Here is a 17,246-nt window from a genome sequence, read left to right on the forward strand (position 1 = left end):
GAGGACCTGTGCGGAAACACTGCGGGCAGCGCGTGCGCGCCAGGGCCTAACGGGCTCTGAGTCTGAGGGCGCGCACCCGCAGCCCCCCGGAAATATCGATATTTAATTTCGACTAGAGACATAACTTGGCTTGACATCCCCAGGCTCAGACCGACTACGAGCACCACAGGGTGCTAGAAAGGAGGGACTGAAACAATCCAGCCCCCGGAAGGGCGGAACAGTTGAGCCAACCCCGCAGCAGGCGCGGCCAGAAAGCTCGGGCGCTTACGGCCCTCACCTGCGCGCCGCCATCTTGCTCGAGGAGGGACCGCCTCTCTCCCGGCTGACAGCTGGTTAACCAGGAGGCGGGGCTCCGCGACTCGGCGGGGCGTGGCCAGGCGATGGCGAACGCGGAGCCCAGCGAACCTGCGGTGAGGGCGTCTCTCCCGGCACCCCGGCCCAGCGGGACCGGAGCTGCGGGGCCGCTCACCGAGCGAAGCGGCATTGGAGTCCCCTGGCTGGGGGAGCGGACCCCGGCGGCTGTGGAGAAGCGGGGGCCGTACATGGTGGCGCGCGCGCCTTCCAGTCAGGCCAAGCTGCGTGAGTGCGGCCCGATGAGGGGTCTCTGCTTGGGCGGGCTGCCGCGTCCCGGGCGGGCTCCGGAGCGCCGCTTGGTCGACCCCGGAGGGGCTCCTACAGCCCGCTCCCGCACCCGGAAGTCTGTTCGGAGAGCGGGCTCCTGGCGTTTGGGAGGCACGGCGGAGTGAGGAGCACCCCGCTGACCTGGTCCCTTTGACTTCCAGAGAAGCACCGGGACCTGGCTAAGGCAGTTCTGCGGAGAAAAGGAATGCTGGGGGCCGCGCCGAATCGCCCCGACTCTTCAGGGAAAAGGTCTCAGCAGGCGCCACCTCCTCTGTGCAAGCGTTTCCAGAGAAGGCCTTAGTGTAGTCTGGGAGACAGAGTACCCACGCTTAAGGCCCAGCTAGTGATGCCCCTGAGGCCAACCGGTCCGGTTCACTGTTTTAAAACGGGAAGAGGAACGACCTTGTCTTTCCCTTCCAGGATGTGATGACGTCAGGGAAGGAGCTTTGGAATAAGAGTTTTCGTCAGTGCCTAGGATCATTCACTGTCTAAATTAGGGGGGAGCATAGTGGCTGGGGTCCCCAGGAGTGAGGATGGAGAGCAGTGTGGAAACAGCCAGGGCTGTATTTTTTTCTTAACAGCCGGTAAACTCTGAGGGCTGGATGGGACCTTATCCAGAGCCTCTTTTACAAAGAAGAGCTAAAGCAGGTGAAGGAATTTGTCTAAGGACTTTGGTTTTTCTGTTCTCTGGTTAAATAAGGTGGGGAGATGGGCCTTTTCCTGATTCATGAAAGAGGAGGTGTGCTTTTGCTCAGGATTAGCAGGGGGAGTGGTATGGGGAAGTGCACATTCTGAGGAGCTGTGGCCAGATACATGGCAGGGAGTGGTGGCTGTCCAGACAGAAGGCAAGTCAGGAGTAGTGCAGGTTTTTTTTTTTTTTCTATAAGGGCGAGGACTCTGGCTTTCCCTGTGAAATGCTGGCGTTTCATCTATGCTTGGTCTGTCCCGCCATCTCCCCTCAGGTCAGTGAAGTTTAACAAGGGCTATACTGCTCTTAGTCAGAGTCCAGATGAAAACCTGGTGTCCCTCGATTCTGACAGGTGAGTGCCCTCCTTGAAAATACCCCTTGGGGAGTGACTTGGGTAAAATTTCAGATCTCTTGCTTCGCTTATTCCCTGTCTCTTCCAAGACCTTTTGTGCATGTTCCAGGGCTGCTGCTTCAGAGCACTCTCTCTTCCCAGGATGGCTTGCTTAGAGGACTCATAGGTGATCTTGCTGCTCTTGGATTTGAAGCACCAACCTTGTCTGGGGGACTCATCCTGCCCTATTATGTCTGCACTGTTAGTGACAGTGACCCTGTCCCTGCTGGAGCCAATGGAAGGAGCCATTTATACTCATGGCAGATTATGGGTTTGAGTTCTATGGTGTGTGGTCTTTGCTTCACAAGTCCTTCAGACCCCTTTGCATGCTGTGCACCTTGCCATTTGTAGCTGTGCTCCACGGGCATCTCCCCAAACTGACTGTCTTCCTTTTCTCCTAGTGATGGGGAGCTGGAATCCAGATACTCCTCGGGGTATTCCTCTGCAGAGGCAAGTCCAGAGCACCTTTCTGTGGTGGGGCCAGGCTGCAGGCAGTGTCACTGCCACTGCCAAATGCTTGTCTGGTTCCTGCTGTATGCATGGCACTGTGCTAGACTTCCAGTCTGTTCTCCAATCTTCTACTCTGCCCTCTTCCCCCAGCAGAAGTTTGGGTGTCTGAGGAGCGCTGTTGAAAGTCCAGGAGACCATAGACCCTTAGGGATGGAAATGACCTCGCTAGTCTTCTAATCCAGGCCACCACTTAGAAAACGAATCCTCTTGATAAATCCCAGCTAAGTGTTTACCATCCTCTGTTTGTTTGAATGCTTCTTGTAATTGGGTAGTGAGTAGTGAGTACTACCTTCGAGAAACCTTGCTGCCTGTCTTCCCCGACCGGCACACACAATTCAGGTAGCTCGTAGAGAAGTCTTCCTTGTTAATTGGAAGTGTCTCCTGCAGCTTGGACTTAGTGGTCCTAGTCCTGCCTCCAGTATCACACAGTAATTCTAGTCTCCCTTTTTTTTTTTTTTTTTTTTTTTTTTTTTGCGGTACGCGGGCCTCTCACTGTTGCGGCCTCTCCCGTTGCGGAGCACAGGCTCCGGACGCCCAGGCTCAGCGGCCATGGCTCACGGGCCCAGCCGCTCCGCGGCATGTGGGATCTTCCCGGACCGGGGCACGAACCCGTGTCCCCTGCATCAGCAGGCGGACTCTCAACCACTGCGCCACCAGGGAAGCCCCTAGTCTCCCTTCTTTTGATTGTCTTTTGTCTGAGATTAGCATTTCTGTCCCTCCCCTGGCCATCCTCCACCAAGCTTGCTTTCTTCCAGGCCAACTTCTGTTCCTTCAGTTGTTCCATCTATGGGAACTGAGACAGAGATAGATACTCCTGGGCTGGCCTTTTGGACAGTTTCCAGAGTGACTGGCCCAGACAGAAACACGGGGACGTCAAGTTCTGGCATGTGCGGCTTACTGCCTTTGACAGAGATGAAGTGCTGGGGACCTGACTGTATACCACTGGTATTTCTTCCTTATTCTCCTGGAAACCCTTGGCCGCCCCCTGAGTTTCTGCCAGAGAATACGGGCAGTTTGAAAATTGTATCCTCCTTAAACCTCTGGGTGCCTAAGATTGTTAAAAAAAAGAAAAAAAAATTAGCCAAGAACCAGAGAAAGTCCTACACTCTGCAGTCACATTCTCCTTCTGCTCAGTGGAATTGGTGAAGCCGGGCTGACAGGTTCCACTTTGCAAGCAATGAGCTCTGTTGGCATCAAAGGATGACATGTCTAACTGGCAGTGCAGAAAAAGCGATTCCCCACCCCGTTCAACTCTAACCCATATTCCTCTACTCTTCTGCCCGATTGTTCTGTTATCATTGTTCCATATTCTTCAGCCTTCATAGGGACCAATCTGGGTTCCCAGTGGGAATGGTCAGGTCTTGACTTTCAAACATAATCTGTAATCTGATATTTATATCAGCTTTCTCAGGATTCTTTAGTGAGGGCAGCTTCCCTGGGGGCTAGTGACAATGCAGCCTGGATAGTACTGGCTCAGGCCCCTGGATGTCCCTCCCTGCTGGGTGAAGCACTTCTTCATGTAATCCAGGGTTGTGTGGGCTTGGCCTGAGGGTGGGGCATGCATAGTAAGGAAATGTGGGTCTGCCTTTTGGGCAGCAGTTATTTCTGCCTTGTAGCCTGGCTTATAGTTCTCTCCTCTCCTGCTCTTAGCAGGTGAACCAGGATGTGAGCCGGCAGCTGCTCCAGGATGGGTACCACCTGGATGAGATTCCAGATGATGAGGACTTGGACCTCATTCCCCCCAAGCCTATGACCTCCTCAACATGCTCCTGCTGCTGGTGCTGTCTTAGGGATGCTTCCTCCTGTACCCTTCAGTAGACATAACCCCCTAAGATGGGCCCTGCTCACCATGACTGCAGAGTCCTGTTGGCCCTTCGTCGGTCACAGAGTGCAGTGGGAACTGCTGTCAACCCCAGAATCACTGGAGACACTGACCCTCTGGGAAAGTCAGTGACCGCAGTTACCCCATACCTGGTGCTTCTCAGGCCAGAGGCCCCCATCTGGGCCACAGGGGATAGGTGGAATTCTGCAGTTTTCCTCTGCTGTTGGAGTAGAGTTTGGAGAAACCACTTTAATAAGGGAAGGAACAGAGGAATTCTGGTTCTTATGGTGAGTGACAAAGTTGGCTAAGAGAAAAACTTGCAGCAGACATCTTTGTCACCATGCCCTGTGGAGGGGAAAGGGAGCTTCTGCGCCCAGGCTGTGGTGGATGTGTTGTGTGGAGGCAGAGAACAGCACTTTATGGCTTGCAGCTGGGAGTCTTTGAAAAAGAATTTAACTATTTGGGAGCAGTCCAGTTCAAGAAATTCGATATGCTCTCCTCTTCCTAGCTCCAAGATGGGTTACCTGTTTGACCTTCAGGAGAACATAAAGCAGGGCCCTTTGGCCCTCTTCCAGTTGTTCCTGTTTGACTGTACAGCAGGCTGCTTAATGGCACAACCTGATCAAGGCTTCCAGAATCCCTGGAAGCAGAGCATTCCCATCTGGTCCAACTGTCTGGGTGAGCTTAGTAACTTGGTCCGTCCATCCTTAGAGAAAAACTGCTCTACTGTGTAGACAAAATTTGTCTTTCCTTGGTTGCTATTCTTCACCTTGGTCTTAGCTAGTATCTTCACCCAGTCCTTGAGCTAAGGTTGGGTGAAGGTTCTGGAGCTCACCCTGGAAGCCTGCACTTTCTGCTTACCAGCAGAGGGAGCTGCAGGAGTAGTTAGGTGCCTTCCCATTTAACTTTATTTTTTCCCCCACCCCGGCCGCACCACGGCTTGTGGTAATGTTGGTTCCCTGACCAGGGAGGGATGAAACCCAGGCCCTTGCAGTGGAAGCGCGGAGTCCTAACCACTGGACCGCCAGGGAATTCCCCTATTTAACTCTTTACACTTGAGGAGCAGCAATGGGTGAAAAGTATACTGGTGCAGGTATGTGGCCTTTGACAGAGACAGGGGCTCACAGACAGGATGAGGGACCTGTGAAAGCTCCCACGGCCCCCACCTGAGGAAATAATCCTGCCATTGCAGAGGGCCTCCCTTCACCCTAGGGAAAGCCATTCCGTTGCATCCAGATTCCTCTGACCACAGCATGGGCCTCACAGTGGATACTCAGGATTGGGCTTTACAGTAAACCTCTAGGTTCAATACAGCCTCTTTCAGTCCCCAGTATGAAAACACCAAAAGGTCAGCATCATCTCCCGTGACCCCCAGTAGATAGCATCTCTTGCGATACCAGACCTCTGTCTGGAATTTAATTTTTTAGTGGTTCTCTTTTTTTTTTTGGCCTTACCTAAAACCAAATGGGACTGAATGGGAGTGGACAAGGTTCCCAGCCTAAGGGGTAGGGTAGTCAGGATTGTGGTGTGGCCCCAACTTGGGAACTTGCCCAGTCTGTTGCTTCATTTGGTTAGGACAGAGTAGCCTGAGTGACAGCTGCTGGGGGTGAGGATGGCAGCAGGACCCCAAGAACAAGGCCCTCCGGTGGTTGCTGTTATAAAGCCACACTGGCGTATTTGGCTGCACCTCTCCCCGTAATGTTTCAGAGCTGGTTGACCCTGTGTGGAAGGCATTAAATTTGTAGAAAAAGTTGCAGGAACACTGTACAGCAAGGAAGGGTAGAAATGGTTGATTGCTTGGGGCTAGAAGCCATGAATGTCATGAATAAAGCCTAATGTCACGAATAAAGGCACCAAGGTGTCTAGAACCAGACTGCCTTAATTAAAAGTGCTGGGTGTTTTGCAGGTGACAGCACTCTGAGGACACAGGGAGGTATTCAGGCTTACCTCACAGATGGGAGTGGTACTGTATGGTGTTTACTCTACATAACTCTTGGCTTAGGCTTCTATAGCTCTGTAAGTTTGTAAGAATAAATACAATCATGCTAGTTGAGCCCGAGTCTGTGTTGCAATAGGATTTTTAACAAAGGCCTAGACCACGGTCATTGCCCCTTCTGAATTCTGAAATGAAGAAATAGCCTAATAGCCCCAACTGTTCTTTTGAGGACTGCCTCTCCTTTCTCCTGTTCCCAATAGGCGTCATTTTCAGGCCTGCTCATTGGAGACCATGGATGGTATAGGCCTTTGCCTATCACTTCTCATTAGAATGAATTCCCTTTGGCAGACCCTTTCTTCCCAGGTTTTGTTTTGTTTTTCAGGTTTTTTTTTTTTTTTTCAGCTGAAGAAAATTTACTGGAAGCCAAAAAAAGCTGAACAGATTGGCTAGAACTTTTTTGAAGGTAGCTTCCTGGAATTCCATTGTACAGGTCTAGTGTGGGCAGCAGCCCAGAAAGATTCTTTTGTGTGAGATTAATCCCTTACCTACAGGAAGGAGCCACTAGCCTGGGTCTCCGCTTGGTCTGGGGTGATAGCATCTAAGACTGCTAGTCAGAAGCCTCAGTGGCAAAACACACAGCTGTGCAACCTCCTGGGTGTGTCCCACCTCTAGAGGGTAGGCACAGGGAGAGTAGATGCCCTCATTGGTACTTCCTGCCAATGTAGAAAAAAGTAGCTTGATTTCTCTTCACAACACTAATTAGATTGTCCTGTCCTTTAGCCCCTGTATCTACAGTGACTGAATGTGCTCTAGAGAAGTGGTTGACAACCTTTGTGAAGGGCCAGTCAGTACATTTGGCTTTGCAGGCCATACAGTTCGGTGCACCTACTCAACTTTGCCATTGTAGCCTGAATGGAGCTGGACAGTATGTAAATGAAGGTGTGGCCAGATCCAGCCTGCTGGCCTTAGCCTGATGATCCCTGCCCTAAAGCCAACTAAAGCACTGGAGAGAAGAACCTCTGCACTGACAATGCCTTTCTTTAGACCCATCTTCCACTGTCTGCAGGGCTGGAGGGCCCAAGGTTTGCCTGCAAGCTCTGCAGCTGAGGCTACAGCAGGCTCTCTCTCCCAAACCTTCCTTTAAAAGGCCTCTGGAGTCTAGCCTGCCTACCTCCCTCAGGAAGCTGTCTGAAACAGGAATAAAGCAGAAACTGGACAACATCCAGGGAGGGCTCTTTCAGCCCGCTTCAGGGACTGGAATGGCAAAGGCTGAGTGCTCTTTAGCCCACAGGCCTCAACAAAGGTGATCTTTAATTGATTTGACACAGCAACATTAGTCCACAGGCCTACCCTTTTCCCTCCTTCTCTGCACTGAGGAAATGGGCAGTCCCGGGGCCAGAACCCTGTTCTTCCAAATTAATTACCTATCTTGCCGTGACTGATGCTGAGCTAATCATAGATTTTACCACCCTGCCTAATGCTATAGGCTGGAACAGAGCTGCCGCTTCGTGCATCGAGGAGAGCCTGGCTCAAGGGTGGCAAGAATACAAGGGGAGTATCAGCCCTCAATTCTCCTACCAGGAAGAAGACGGTTCAGCCTAGGCCTGCTCAGGAGTCACTGACTTCAAGCTCTTCTACCCCAGCTCTTTCAGGGTATACCCAAAGAGCCCGGAACACGGAAAGGATTTGGGCTGGGCCTGAGGAGGTGAGGCTGGCCAGGATGTACGGTGACTGGCAGAGAAGAGCCAGGAAGGCTGTAGCCTCTACAGCAGGCAGCAGGCACGGAACATCAGCAGGTCCGTAGGCAGCATGAGCTTCAGTAAGACACTCTCACTGGCCCCAATGAAGAGCACCCCACCACGCTTCAGGGAGATTGCGGCCTGGGCTGTGCGGGTGCTGGCTGTCACTGTCCCCTGCACCATCAGGAGGATACTGGCAGAGTCCAGTGCCAAGACCCTGTATTCAGTGACGGAGCCAGGCACCTGGGCAGAAAGAAACAGCAAGTTGGGGCAGGGTTTGAGCTGCTGTTAGCTCACAGGGGTCCCGGGACAACCCCAAGGACAGTGAGGGAGAGCTCTGCTGCCTTCTCCCCCACGGCTCGGGCTTTGGTCAGCACGGAGGCCCTTGTCTGGTCCCTGGTGCAGAGAGCCACAGACAGGCCCCGTGGCCATTCTCCCACCACATGAGCTTGGCAGAAAGGAAACCCAGCCCCAGGTATACTCCACATTGTGGCCCTTGCCAGCGTTCTTCATGCCACACAAAAAACACCCACCACAGCCCTCTCACCTCCATCTTCATGACAGTGAAGTCTGGCACAGGGGGATCATAGATAGAGAGGTAGGGGTCTTCCTGACTCCATGCTGGAGGAAAAAGCCTGTCCTGGCTGGGGCCGGGGATATAGCTGAGCATTTCACACAAAGTTGGCACATCGATGAACTTGGGTGTCAGGCCAGCGCGCACCGTGTTGTCCGAACATGCCATGCACTCCACGCAGTCTGGGGACAGACAGTTGTCATGTGGTAAGCTAATGAAGGACGCCTTGGAATTTGGCTCTCCAGGGCGGGGCCTTCTAACTTGAGTGCCATGAGCTCCCTGTAGAATCAGATAAAGATGTGTGAATTGCGTCTTCTGTGAGAATAGGCTAAGATAACAGATACCAAAACAGGTGACACATCACCCACCATTGTCAAGGGGAGTCATGTTATCCCCTGGAGGAGCCCCAACCCTCTGGAGACTTTGTATTCTCCCCTTCTACCACAGAATCCTGTCCACGAGTGGATAAACGGCCAACAGTCAAAATGTGACACCGTTCTGTGGCAATGGGTTTTTTTGGTTTTGTTTTTTTGTTTTTTGGGTTTTTTCTTGTGGTACGCGGGCCTCTCACTGTTGGGGCCTCTCCCGTTGCGGAGCACAGGCTCCGGACGCGCAGGCTCAGCAGCCATGGCTCACGGGCCTAGCTGCTCCGCGGCATGTGGGATCTTCCTGGATCGGGGCACGAACCCGTGTCCCCTGCATCGGCAGGCGGACTCTCAACCACTGCGCCACCAGGGAAGTCCGGCAATGTGTTTTTTAACATAAAATCTCTGTGAAGACAGGACAGACCTGTGAAGGCAGGGAAGAGAACAATGGCCTTGATACAATATAGCCTGGATTCAAACTGTGGTTCCCACACATATTGACAGGTCTTAACATGAGAGCATCATGACCTCACAGGGGTGGTGTGAGGATCCAAGCAGTTGTCCAACTCAATCTGGCATTCATCATCCCTATTGGTCACTTCCCTGCTGACCCCAGGAACCCTGGGAGGTCAGAGCTGGATGGGACTTTAAAAGTGGTCTCCTCGACCACCCCTTCCTGTTTTGTCCAGATGGGGAAACAAGGCCTGAGGCAGATGGCAGTGGGGCTCACTGCCGAAATGCGGCTCACCTCCTTTCAGGTAGGCATGGGGCACGTTGGCCTCCAGAAACATGGCCTCCCCCGGCTTCAGGGTAAGCAGGTTCAGGAAGTAGATGGCAAAGCATCCGATATCACCTGGGTACTGCTGGTGCAGCTGCAGCAAGAGTTCCCCATAGATGTCCTCCATGTTGTTTCCAGCAGCCACTGAGGGTCACAAAGCACCCCAAGGCCACTTAGGAACCCTCAGTGGTGTTCACAGCCCCCTCCTGGCCAAGGAGAGTCCTGGAGAAGACCCTACCCAAGGAATCCAGAAACTGGTGGGCATATTCTCCTCGTCACATCCCCCACCCTTTGGGGGCCAGCCTTCCTTGATATTCCAGCCTACACAGATGGCCGTTTCCCCCATTTTGACTATCTATATGCCCACCACTCTACTAGGCACTAAAAGGGCTAGAGTGTAGTCCTTTTAGACAGTGTTTCTCAACCTCAGCATTATTGACATTTGGGGACAGGTAATTCTTTGTTGTGGGGACTGTCCTGTGCATTGCAGAATGTTCAGTAGCATCCCTGGCCTCCACCCACGAGATACCACTGGCACCCCAAACCTGGGTTTGACAACCAAAAATGTCTCCAGACTGCCAGTGTCCCCTGGTTGATAACCTCTGCTCTAGGAGCTTAAAATCTAGTTAGGAGATAACTCAAGGGTTCCATGCGGGGTGACCAACTGTCCCAGTTAGCCCAGGCCTTTCCCTTAACACTGAAAATCACTCAGTCCCAGGCAAACTGAGATGGTTGGTCACCCCAGATAGCATGAGGCAGGATGCAACCAAGGGCCAAAATGTGTCCTGGAGGCAGCAGGGGAGATGAGGTCAGCTTGAGCAAGAGTGGTGGCAGAAGGCTTCTTGGGAACTGGGGGGAGGAGGGGAGGGTGGTGAGCTGGGCTTCCTTGACTGTGGAGAGAAGGGGGAGGGTGTCTCTAAGTAAAAGCAGAGTGTGTCAGTGCCACAATGAAGAGACCAGTTGGTCTGGATTGGAGGGTTGTTTTGAGTCTTCATACAGACACATGACGAATGCCTACTCTGTTATAAGCACTGTGGGGACACACGAAGGTCAAGGAGACAGGTCCCTGGCCTAGAGAAAACTCCAGTTTTAACAGGTGTGCATGTGATGATATCTACACACAGGTGTTAAGTGCTATACCTGACGTATGAATGGGGTGTTATGGGAGCTCTGAGCAGAAGTAATCAGCTCTGCTGTGAGTGCAAGAAGCCCTAAAGGGAGAGGCATACAAGCAGAGAAGACAGCAAAAAACAAGACAAAACAAAACAAAACGTAGGATATGCTTGGGTAAAATAAATAGTTCCCTGTGGGTCAAAGGTAGTAGGGGAAATGGGTAGAAACAGAACCAGAAGAGCTCTGGGCTTGCCCGGAAAAGGAGCTGAGGCCTCATCACGTGTGCCATATAAGCACCCAGCAGAAGAGTCCATTCTGCCTTGTTTTTCACTACTTGTATTGACTCTCCAACCCAAAGGTGACACAACCATACCCATCACAGTCATTTCCTGAACTCTCCTTAGTTAGCACAAGGTCGGGTACAGAGCAGGTATTTAAGGAAAGATCTACTGATTGAAAGCTCTGGACTTCAGGCCTTTGGAGGAGAGAGAGGATCCCTTCATCTCCTTCCTGCTCTCTAGCCCCAAAGTATAAAACCCTCCATGGAGAGCAGCTAGAAGCAGCACTCAACCTAGGGCCTTGTTCCACAAAGACTGGGAAAGAAATGCTAAGTCACTAACAGGTCACCTAAGTCAGGCCTGTTTTGGTGCTCTACTTGAACAAAGGGGTTGAGAACCCTATCCCCACAGCCTAGTGTCTGTGCCAGGGGCCCAGGACGGGGCAGTGCACCCAGGCCTGAGACACCTACCTTGCTGGGAGATCCGCTTCACCAACAGGTTGAGCTGCTCCACCACTACCTTCTTCTCGTTCTTCATCAGGTGGGAGAAACAGCTCCGCAGAGCAGAGGCCACAGCCTGGGAGTCACAGCTCAGGCTCTGCTTCAGCTGTGTTGCTGCATTATCTCCAATTAGAAACTGGAACTCGGGCACCTCTGCAGGAAGGTCAGGCCAGGGCCCATATCAGGAATGGTTAAGATGGAACTGGCAAACGTGGGAAGCTGGAGGAGGCCTCCCCATCTCATCCCTAACCAAGGAGCCACGCAATGCTATGCAAGCTTTGCAGTGAAAAGCGACAGCTCACCACCAACCCTCAGCAATCACACCTGAGCCTGGTCTCATGGACCCGTCCTCGGAGTGTCAAGAATTCATGAGGCCAACCAGCCCCTCAGTTCCTGTGACATTCAGCCTCTGTTCTCTGCTACTGTTCCAGCTCTGCCCTGGGCTGCCCATGCATCCTAGGCCAATATGCATGTTCTCAGCATTTTGCCCAACCTTACTTGTCAGAAAGGTCACAATCTCCTCAACTGGCCGGAAGCCACATAAGCCCTGGAAGGGGGTGAGGGCAATGGCCATCTCTGGCTTATGGTTGGCATCGGGGTAGTGCTGTGGAGCCTGGAGGTGCAGCTTCTCTGCCAGCTCCTGTGGGATGGCCAGGGAAGAGGAGAATGGTTAAGGTGCAGCCATCATCTAGGAAGACACCAGTCTCACCCAGACCTTGTTCTCGACACTCCCCAGTCAGCTTCCTACCTCTGGCACTGAGCCCAGTCAAGGCATAATTCAGAAACTCGGGGCTCAGCCAACCCAAGGCAGGCACGTGGACCAACTGTGGGGGAGAGGTGGGGCAGGCTTTAAGAGGACTGCGAATCAGGAAACCCAAACACCAAGCCAAGCTCTGACACTAACAAGCTGTGTGACTTTGGGTAAATCCCTTTCTTCTCTGGGTCTTACTTTGCTCATCTAGAAATGAGGAGTTTGGACAGACAAATGCTTAGGCTGTGACTCACGGGCTTGTGCAGAAAGACATGGGAGTGGAGCTGAGGCAGTGACTAGGGTACTTGCCCTGCCTTGGAAGGTAAACTCTTTGAGAGAGCCAGGTGGAAAAATGGCAGATATAAATAGTCCTGGGTTGGCTGAGGGGAGCCCAGGAACAAGTGTGGAGAAGCTCCCCTGGCACAGGCTGGTCAGCTGTCCACTTAAACTTAGCTGCTACATGTGTCACCAGCAATTGGCTTGGCAGAGCTAAATTGGGAGTTGACAGGCTTGAATTTAATTTGGGGCTGGAGTCTGGCATGGGCAGGGTAAAAGCAGCAGTAAAAGTTGTGGGAGGGCCTTGACATAAGTTCTTCTCTACCCTGACCTCTGTGCCCTACCCTGATCCTGTACCTTGTTAGGGTGTGCCTGGATAGACAGGGCCGTTTCAACTGAGAGCACTTTGAAGAGAAAGGGCAGCTTGCCATTAAAGGTGTCCTTGACCTTCGAACCCAAGCAGTCCTGGTTCTCAGCAATCCACTGGCCTAGGGTCTTCTGCAAGATGCTGTTGTCAAGGATCTTGGCATCTCCCCGGGGGTGGGTCCCCATCCACAGCTGTAAAAACAGGAAACTTGGGAGGGAAAAAGGAAGAAGCTGGCACCACCCACTGGCCTGCCCCAATCTGTTACCCTGTGCTTCCCACAGGGCAGCCAAGTTCTAAAATGGGACTCCCAAGACCGGGTATAAATGCTCATATCATCACAGACATACATGAGGGCAGAAGACCCAGAACACCAGGAGTCAGGAGACCCAAGCTCTAGTCCAGGATCTGCCTCCAACCAGCTGTGGAGGCTTGGGCTAGTTATTTCCTGTCTCTGGGTATCAGTTTCTTCATCTGTCCAGTGAGGAGAATGAAACCTGCATTGTCAAGGTCACTGAAAAGTTCTGACTCTCAGGTGGCTCTGTGAGGGGTTAACATTCGTTTATTCTAGTCTCAGAAGTAGAGGCTAAGCCTTCCTGTGCTTTGGCTTTTTCTCTACTAAATGGGCAGGAAAAAAATATATTTTAGGTTATTAAAAATGTCAAACTTAGTCAAAGTAAAAATTTTAATTGTCAAGGAGGGCTGAATTAAAATTCAGTAAGTGCTGGGACTTCCCTGGTGGTGCAGTGGTTAAGAATCCGTCTCCAAAGCAGGGAATGTGGGTTCGATCCCTGGTCCAGGAAGATCCCAAATGCCACAGAGCAACTAAGCCTGTGCGCCACAACTACTGAGCCTGTGCTCTAGAGCCCGCGAGCTACAACTACTGAAGCCCATGTGCCACGACTACTGAAGCCCGCGTGCCTAGAGCCCGTGCTCCGCAACAAGAGAAGCCACCGAAATGAGAAGCCCGTGCACCACAACGAAGAGTAGCCCCCGCTTACTGCAACTAGAGAAAGCCCGCGCAGCAACGAAGACCCAATGTAGCCATAAATAAATAAATAAAATAAAATAAAAGTCAGTAAGTACTGACAGTTCTTGGGAAATTCCAGTCTATTATGACAAAACCTCACTTCTGGTGCTATCATGTGGGTTCATCAACCTGCACAGATCTCAAAAGCCAAGCCTCCTCTCTCTTTCCTGTCTTCCCTTCCCAGCTGATTCACATGACTTGCCTGGGGCCCCGTGAGTGGAGGAGTACCTTGGTCCCACCTGCTGGTAAAGTAGGCTAAAATACAGCCTGGGTCTCACCTCTGCATATGGTTTGTCCTCTGAGATCTGGGCCAGTGGGTCACTGCTAGCCAGCAGCCGAGCCACTTCACTGTTGGAACCCATCTTCCCCCAGGCATACTGCTGCACCACACAGGAAAGTGGGAATACTGGGGGTACAGACAGAGCGTCAGTTTCCACTCCACTCCTGAGGCCTGACCCTCCTGTCCCGGGGAAACTACACCCTAGCTGAGGGTTCTGTCTGGGGGATACAAATAAGGAGTTTGTAGGTTGTTAGTTGAGACCCTTCTGCAGGCCTCGATGTTCCCATCTCTAAGACCGGCAGTAAAGATCTTCTGCTGACGTGAGGCAGATAGTTGCGTTAAGGTGACGGGGAGAGGGTGGCAGGAATCTATTTCCACCGCACCGGGTCCCGAAGTAACCCACGCGCAGCCCCCTCCCCTCAAGACCCTTCTTCGAGGGCTGCAATAACGGCTCAATTCCCATCGCAGGTGCCCCCTCCTCTGCCCGGCGCCCATCCATCTTTCCGCAGAGCCCCGCGGGTGGGTTCTACCTGGTATATCAAGTCGGGAAGGGTCCGAGGACGCGACCCACCCCCACGCTCGCTGGCACCCCGGCCAACAGCCCACCTCTCTGAGCGGCCATCTTCGCGGCACCAGACCTGGCTTCTAGCACGTATACGTTTCCCGGCAGGACCCTCGGCCCTTCTGCTCCCAGAGCTTCATGGGAAATGTAGTTTCTTGAGCGCCTTTTCGGAGACCCGTGCGCCCGTTGTGGCCACTCCCCGCACTCTGAATCCCTCTCCCACCCTCCAGCTCTCAGAACGAATACCCGCCAGTCCAGAGGCTTCCAGCCCGCAGTCTTAGGTCTCAGTATTCATTTATTCGTTCATTCACCAGGCACACATTTATTGAGAACCTGGTAAATGCCACGGACTGTTCTGAGGGCTGGAGGTACATCCGAGAACGAGATGACGGTTACTTTGCCTTTGTAGAGCTTACATTCTTGTGAAGGAAGAACAAAGGCCCTAAGGTGGGAACGTGGAAATGTGCCTGTCATTTTACGGAGTAAATAGCAAAGAGGCCAGAGTGGCTGGAGCAGAGTGAGCAGGAAGGGTGGAAGTGAGATGGTTTGAGAGGAAAGGCAATGAGCAGAACTTTGTAGGCTATTGTCACGACTTCAGGTTTTCATTAGCCGGTTTGAGCAAAGAATTGTTATGATCTAATTAGGAACTCACTAATGCTTGATGATGATGGCAAATGTCATATGCAAGGCCCTTAATCTGAGTTTCAGTTTCTTCCTCTGTAAAATGGGGATGATAATGCTGGACTGACAGGCTTGCTGGAGGGTGAGATGGGATGATGTGGGACTCAGGAAGGTAGTCAGTGATTGGTGCTCCTCTGACTCTTCCTGCCCTAAGTACTGCAGGACTCAGAACCCTAGCTTCTCCTCCAGGCTGAGCTGTTCACAAGTCACACACACAGAAGTCAAGGGAAGTCACCAGGAGTCCTGCATTGTGAAGGCTGGGCTTGGCCTTGGCTGTGGAGTAATCTTGCTATATCCTGGAGAGAAAGGCTCTGACATACAGATCTCCTCAGTCAACAACCCAGGAAGAGGGCAGCCAGCTGGAGGGGCCCAGGAGCATAGCAGCCAAAGCTCCAGGGAACCTGGAGTAAGGGCCTATAATCCTGACTCTGCCTCCTCTTTCCTCCCGCACTGATTCCCATGGCCTCTACCACACATGTCCAGGGGAAAGAGGGGTACTGTTTTCTCTGCAATGTTCTGCCCAGCTATGGACATCGACCTCCCTAAGGGTCCCCTGGCTCAGATAAATCAGCCTGCATTTCAAAGGAAGCTTCACCATACACTAAGGAATAAGAAAATGAACCATACAAACAGCACATCTCACATACCTCCTAGCTTTGAATACCTCTCCTTCCTCTCATCCCCACTCCTCCAGCAATATGAACCTTCTGGGAGAAGAATGAGGGGTTAGTCTAGGCATAGGGAGTTCTTAGAGCACCTCCCACTATCACCATCACTGAAGTCAAGTTAGAGTCCCTTCCTCACAGTACCTCTGCACAGGGAAAGAAGAACTTAGATTGTTGGGACAGAGCCCCCACCCCTTACCACCCTCCCTACACACAGAAAAATATATCTAGAAGGGAAACTAGGGTGTTTGGAGAGCCTAGAACCTTTCACCCTTAACTCTTGCTTGTCTACCTCTAATAGAACTGATCACACTTTGTTATCTAGCGATGATCTGCTTTCCTCTCTCTCCTTCTAGACCATATGTCTAATTCATCTTCACATTTCTGCCAGTGCCCAGCTGATGCTCAAGCGATAATAGCAGCTAACATTTATTTGTTATGTACTAACGATTATGCTAGCCCTTTTCAAGAATTCTCAGGACAACCCTATGAGATAGGTACTGTCATTAGCCCCATTTTCGAAATGAGAAAAATGGGTCTTGGAGAGGTAACAGGTCCAAGAGCATAGAGTTCCAATCTGCTATACTTCCTCCCTTGTTGAACAAGTTAATGAGTGAATAAATGTATGATGTCTCTCTCAGAGGGAAGTAGACAGATCCCAGGGGTCTTCAGAGATAGATGGGTGGACAAGCTTCACGTTGGTGATATCAAATTCCATTCTTTCTTCAACAGTCCAGCAATGTATAAGGCTGGGCAGACAAGGAGGAGGCAGGACAGCCTCATGTTGTGTGGACTGCTCTCCTCTCAGGCTGCAGACAGCAAAGATCTCTGTGTTGCCTGTGATACTGTGATAGAATAACTGGCTCCTGGCAAGAGTTCCTAAAACCTTTATAATTTCCTAAGCAGTAAGGGTACTAGGGGCATCTTTTGTTCTAATACTTGGTCTTTGACCCTGGTTCCTGACATGGAGCTCCTAAATCCCGTGGAATTCCCTGGGTGATCAGAGCATCTTTTATCCTAATGAGGCAACTGTTGGTGGCCTCCTGGATAGCATCAGGATGGGGGCTGGTCACCAGAAAGACTAAGCCACAATTAGAAGCTTGGAACCTTCAGCCACACCTCCCATCTTATGGGGGAGAGATCGAATTAACAGTTGATCACGCCTACATGATGATGCCTCCATAAAAATACCTGAACTACTGGTTTAGAGAGCTTCCGCAGTTGAACACATCTCCTTACCAGAAGGGTGGCAACCCCCAGCTCTACAAGGACAGAAGCTCCTGCGCTCAGAACCCAGACCTCGCCCTATGTATCTCTTCAAC

General features: G+C 51.8%; 2 protein-coding genes across 9 annotated transcripts; one reads left to right on the top strand and one right to left on the bottom strand.

The window, feature by feature from the left end:
* The first annotated feature begins 332 nt into the window (after nucleotides 1-332).
* On the top strand, nucleotides 333-6,136 carry FAM219B (family with sequence similarity 219 member B). Of its 3 annotated transcripts, none has more exons than XM_060096998.1 (5): nucleotides 333-579; nucleotides 783-870; nucleotides 1,584-1,661; nucleotides 2,102-2,150; nucleotides 2,304-2,644. In XM_060096998.1, exons 1-5 carry the CDS (start codon nucleotides 381-383, stop codon nucleotides 2,385-2,387), a joined length of 498 nt encoding a protein of 165 aa, XP_059952981.1. In that variant the 5' UTR covers nucleotides 333-380; the 3' UTR covers nucleotides 2,388-2,644. The 3 variants fall into 3 exon arrangements, with proteins under 3 accessions (XP_059952981.1, XP_059952980.1, XP_059952979.1); XM_060096997.1 differs by lacking the exon at nucleotides 2,304-2,644 and adding an exon at nucleotides 3,864-6,136 and having other exon boundaries at nucleotides 338-579; XM_060096996.1 differs by lacking the exon at nucleotides 2,304-2,644 and adding an exon at nucleotides 3,861-6,135 and having other exon boundaries at nucleotides 339-579.
* Nucleotides 6,137-6,351: 215 nt separating this feature from the next.
* Nucleotides 6,352-14,655, bottom strand: MPI (mannose phosphate isomerase). 6 transcript variants are annotated; one of them, XM_060096990.1, is made up of 8 exons: nucleotides 14,623-14,655; nucleotides 14,015-14,142; nucleotides 12,700-12,900; nucleotides 11,814-11,955; nucleotides 11,286-11,468; nucleotides 9,395-9,568; nucleotides 8,255-8,463; nucleotides 6,352-7,950 (listed from the first exon to the last, which is right to left on the bottom strand). In XM_060096990.1, exons 1-8 carry the CDS (start codon nucleotides 14,636-14,638, stop codon nucleotides 7,732-7,734), a joined length of 1,272 nt encoding a protein of 423 aa, XP_059952973.1. In that variant the 5' UTR covers nucleotides 14,639-14,655; the 3' UTR covers nucleotides 6,352-7,731. The 6 variants fall into 6 exon arrangements, with proteins under 6 accessions (XP_059952973.1, XP_059952974.1, XP_059952976.1 ...); XM_060096991.1 differs by having other exon boundaries at nucleotides 12,700-12,916; XM_060096993.1 differs by having other exon boundaries at nucleotides 14,547-14,630.
* Nucleotides 14,656-17,246: the final 2,591 nt, after the last annotated feature.

Source organism: Mesoplodon densirostris, chromosome 4, assembly GCF_025265405.1.
Source record: "Mesoplodon densirostris isolate mMesDen1 chromosome 4, mMesDen1 primary haplotype, whole genome shotgun sequence".
NCBI classification, from domain to species: domain Eukaryota; kingdom Metazoa; phylum Chordata; class Mammalia; order Artiodactyla; family Ziphiidae; genus Mesoplodon; species Mesoplodon densirostris.

Coding starts and splice junctions, on each gene's coding strand:
- FAM219B (XM_060096996.1), top strand. CDS start 381: ATGGCGAACGCGGAGCCCAGCGAACCTGCGGTGAGGGCGTCTCTCCCG. Junction 580..782: donor TTCCAGTCAGGCCAAGCTGC/GTGAGTGCGGCC, acceptor TTTGACTTCCAG/AGAAGCACCGGGACCTGGCT. Junction 1,662..2,101: donor GTGTCCCTCGATTCTGACAG/GTGAGTGCCCTC, acceptor CTTTTCTCCTAG/TGATGGGGAGCTGGAATCCA.
- MPI (XM_060096990.1), bottom strand. Junction 11,956..12,699: donor TCCAGGCACACCCTAACAAG/GTACAGGATCAG, acceptor GCCATCCCACAG/GAGCTGGCAGAGAAGCTGCA. Junction 7,951..8,254: donor TCACTGTCATGAAGATGGAG/GTGAGAGGGCTG, acceptor CTTTCTGCCCAG/GTGCCTGGCTCCGTCACTGA.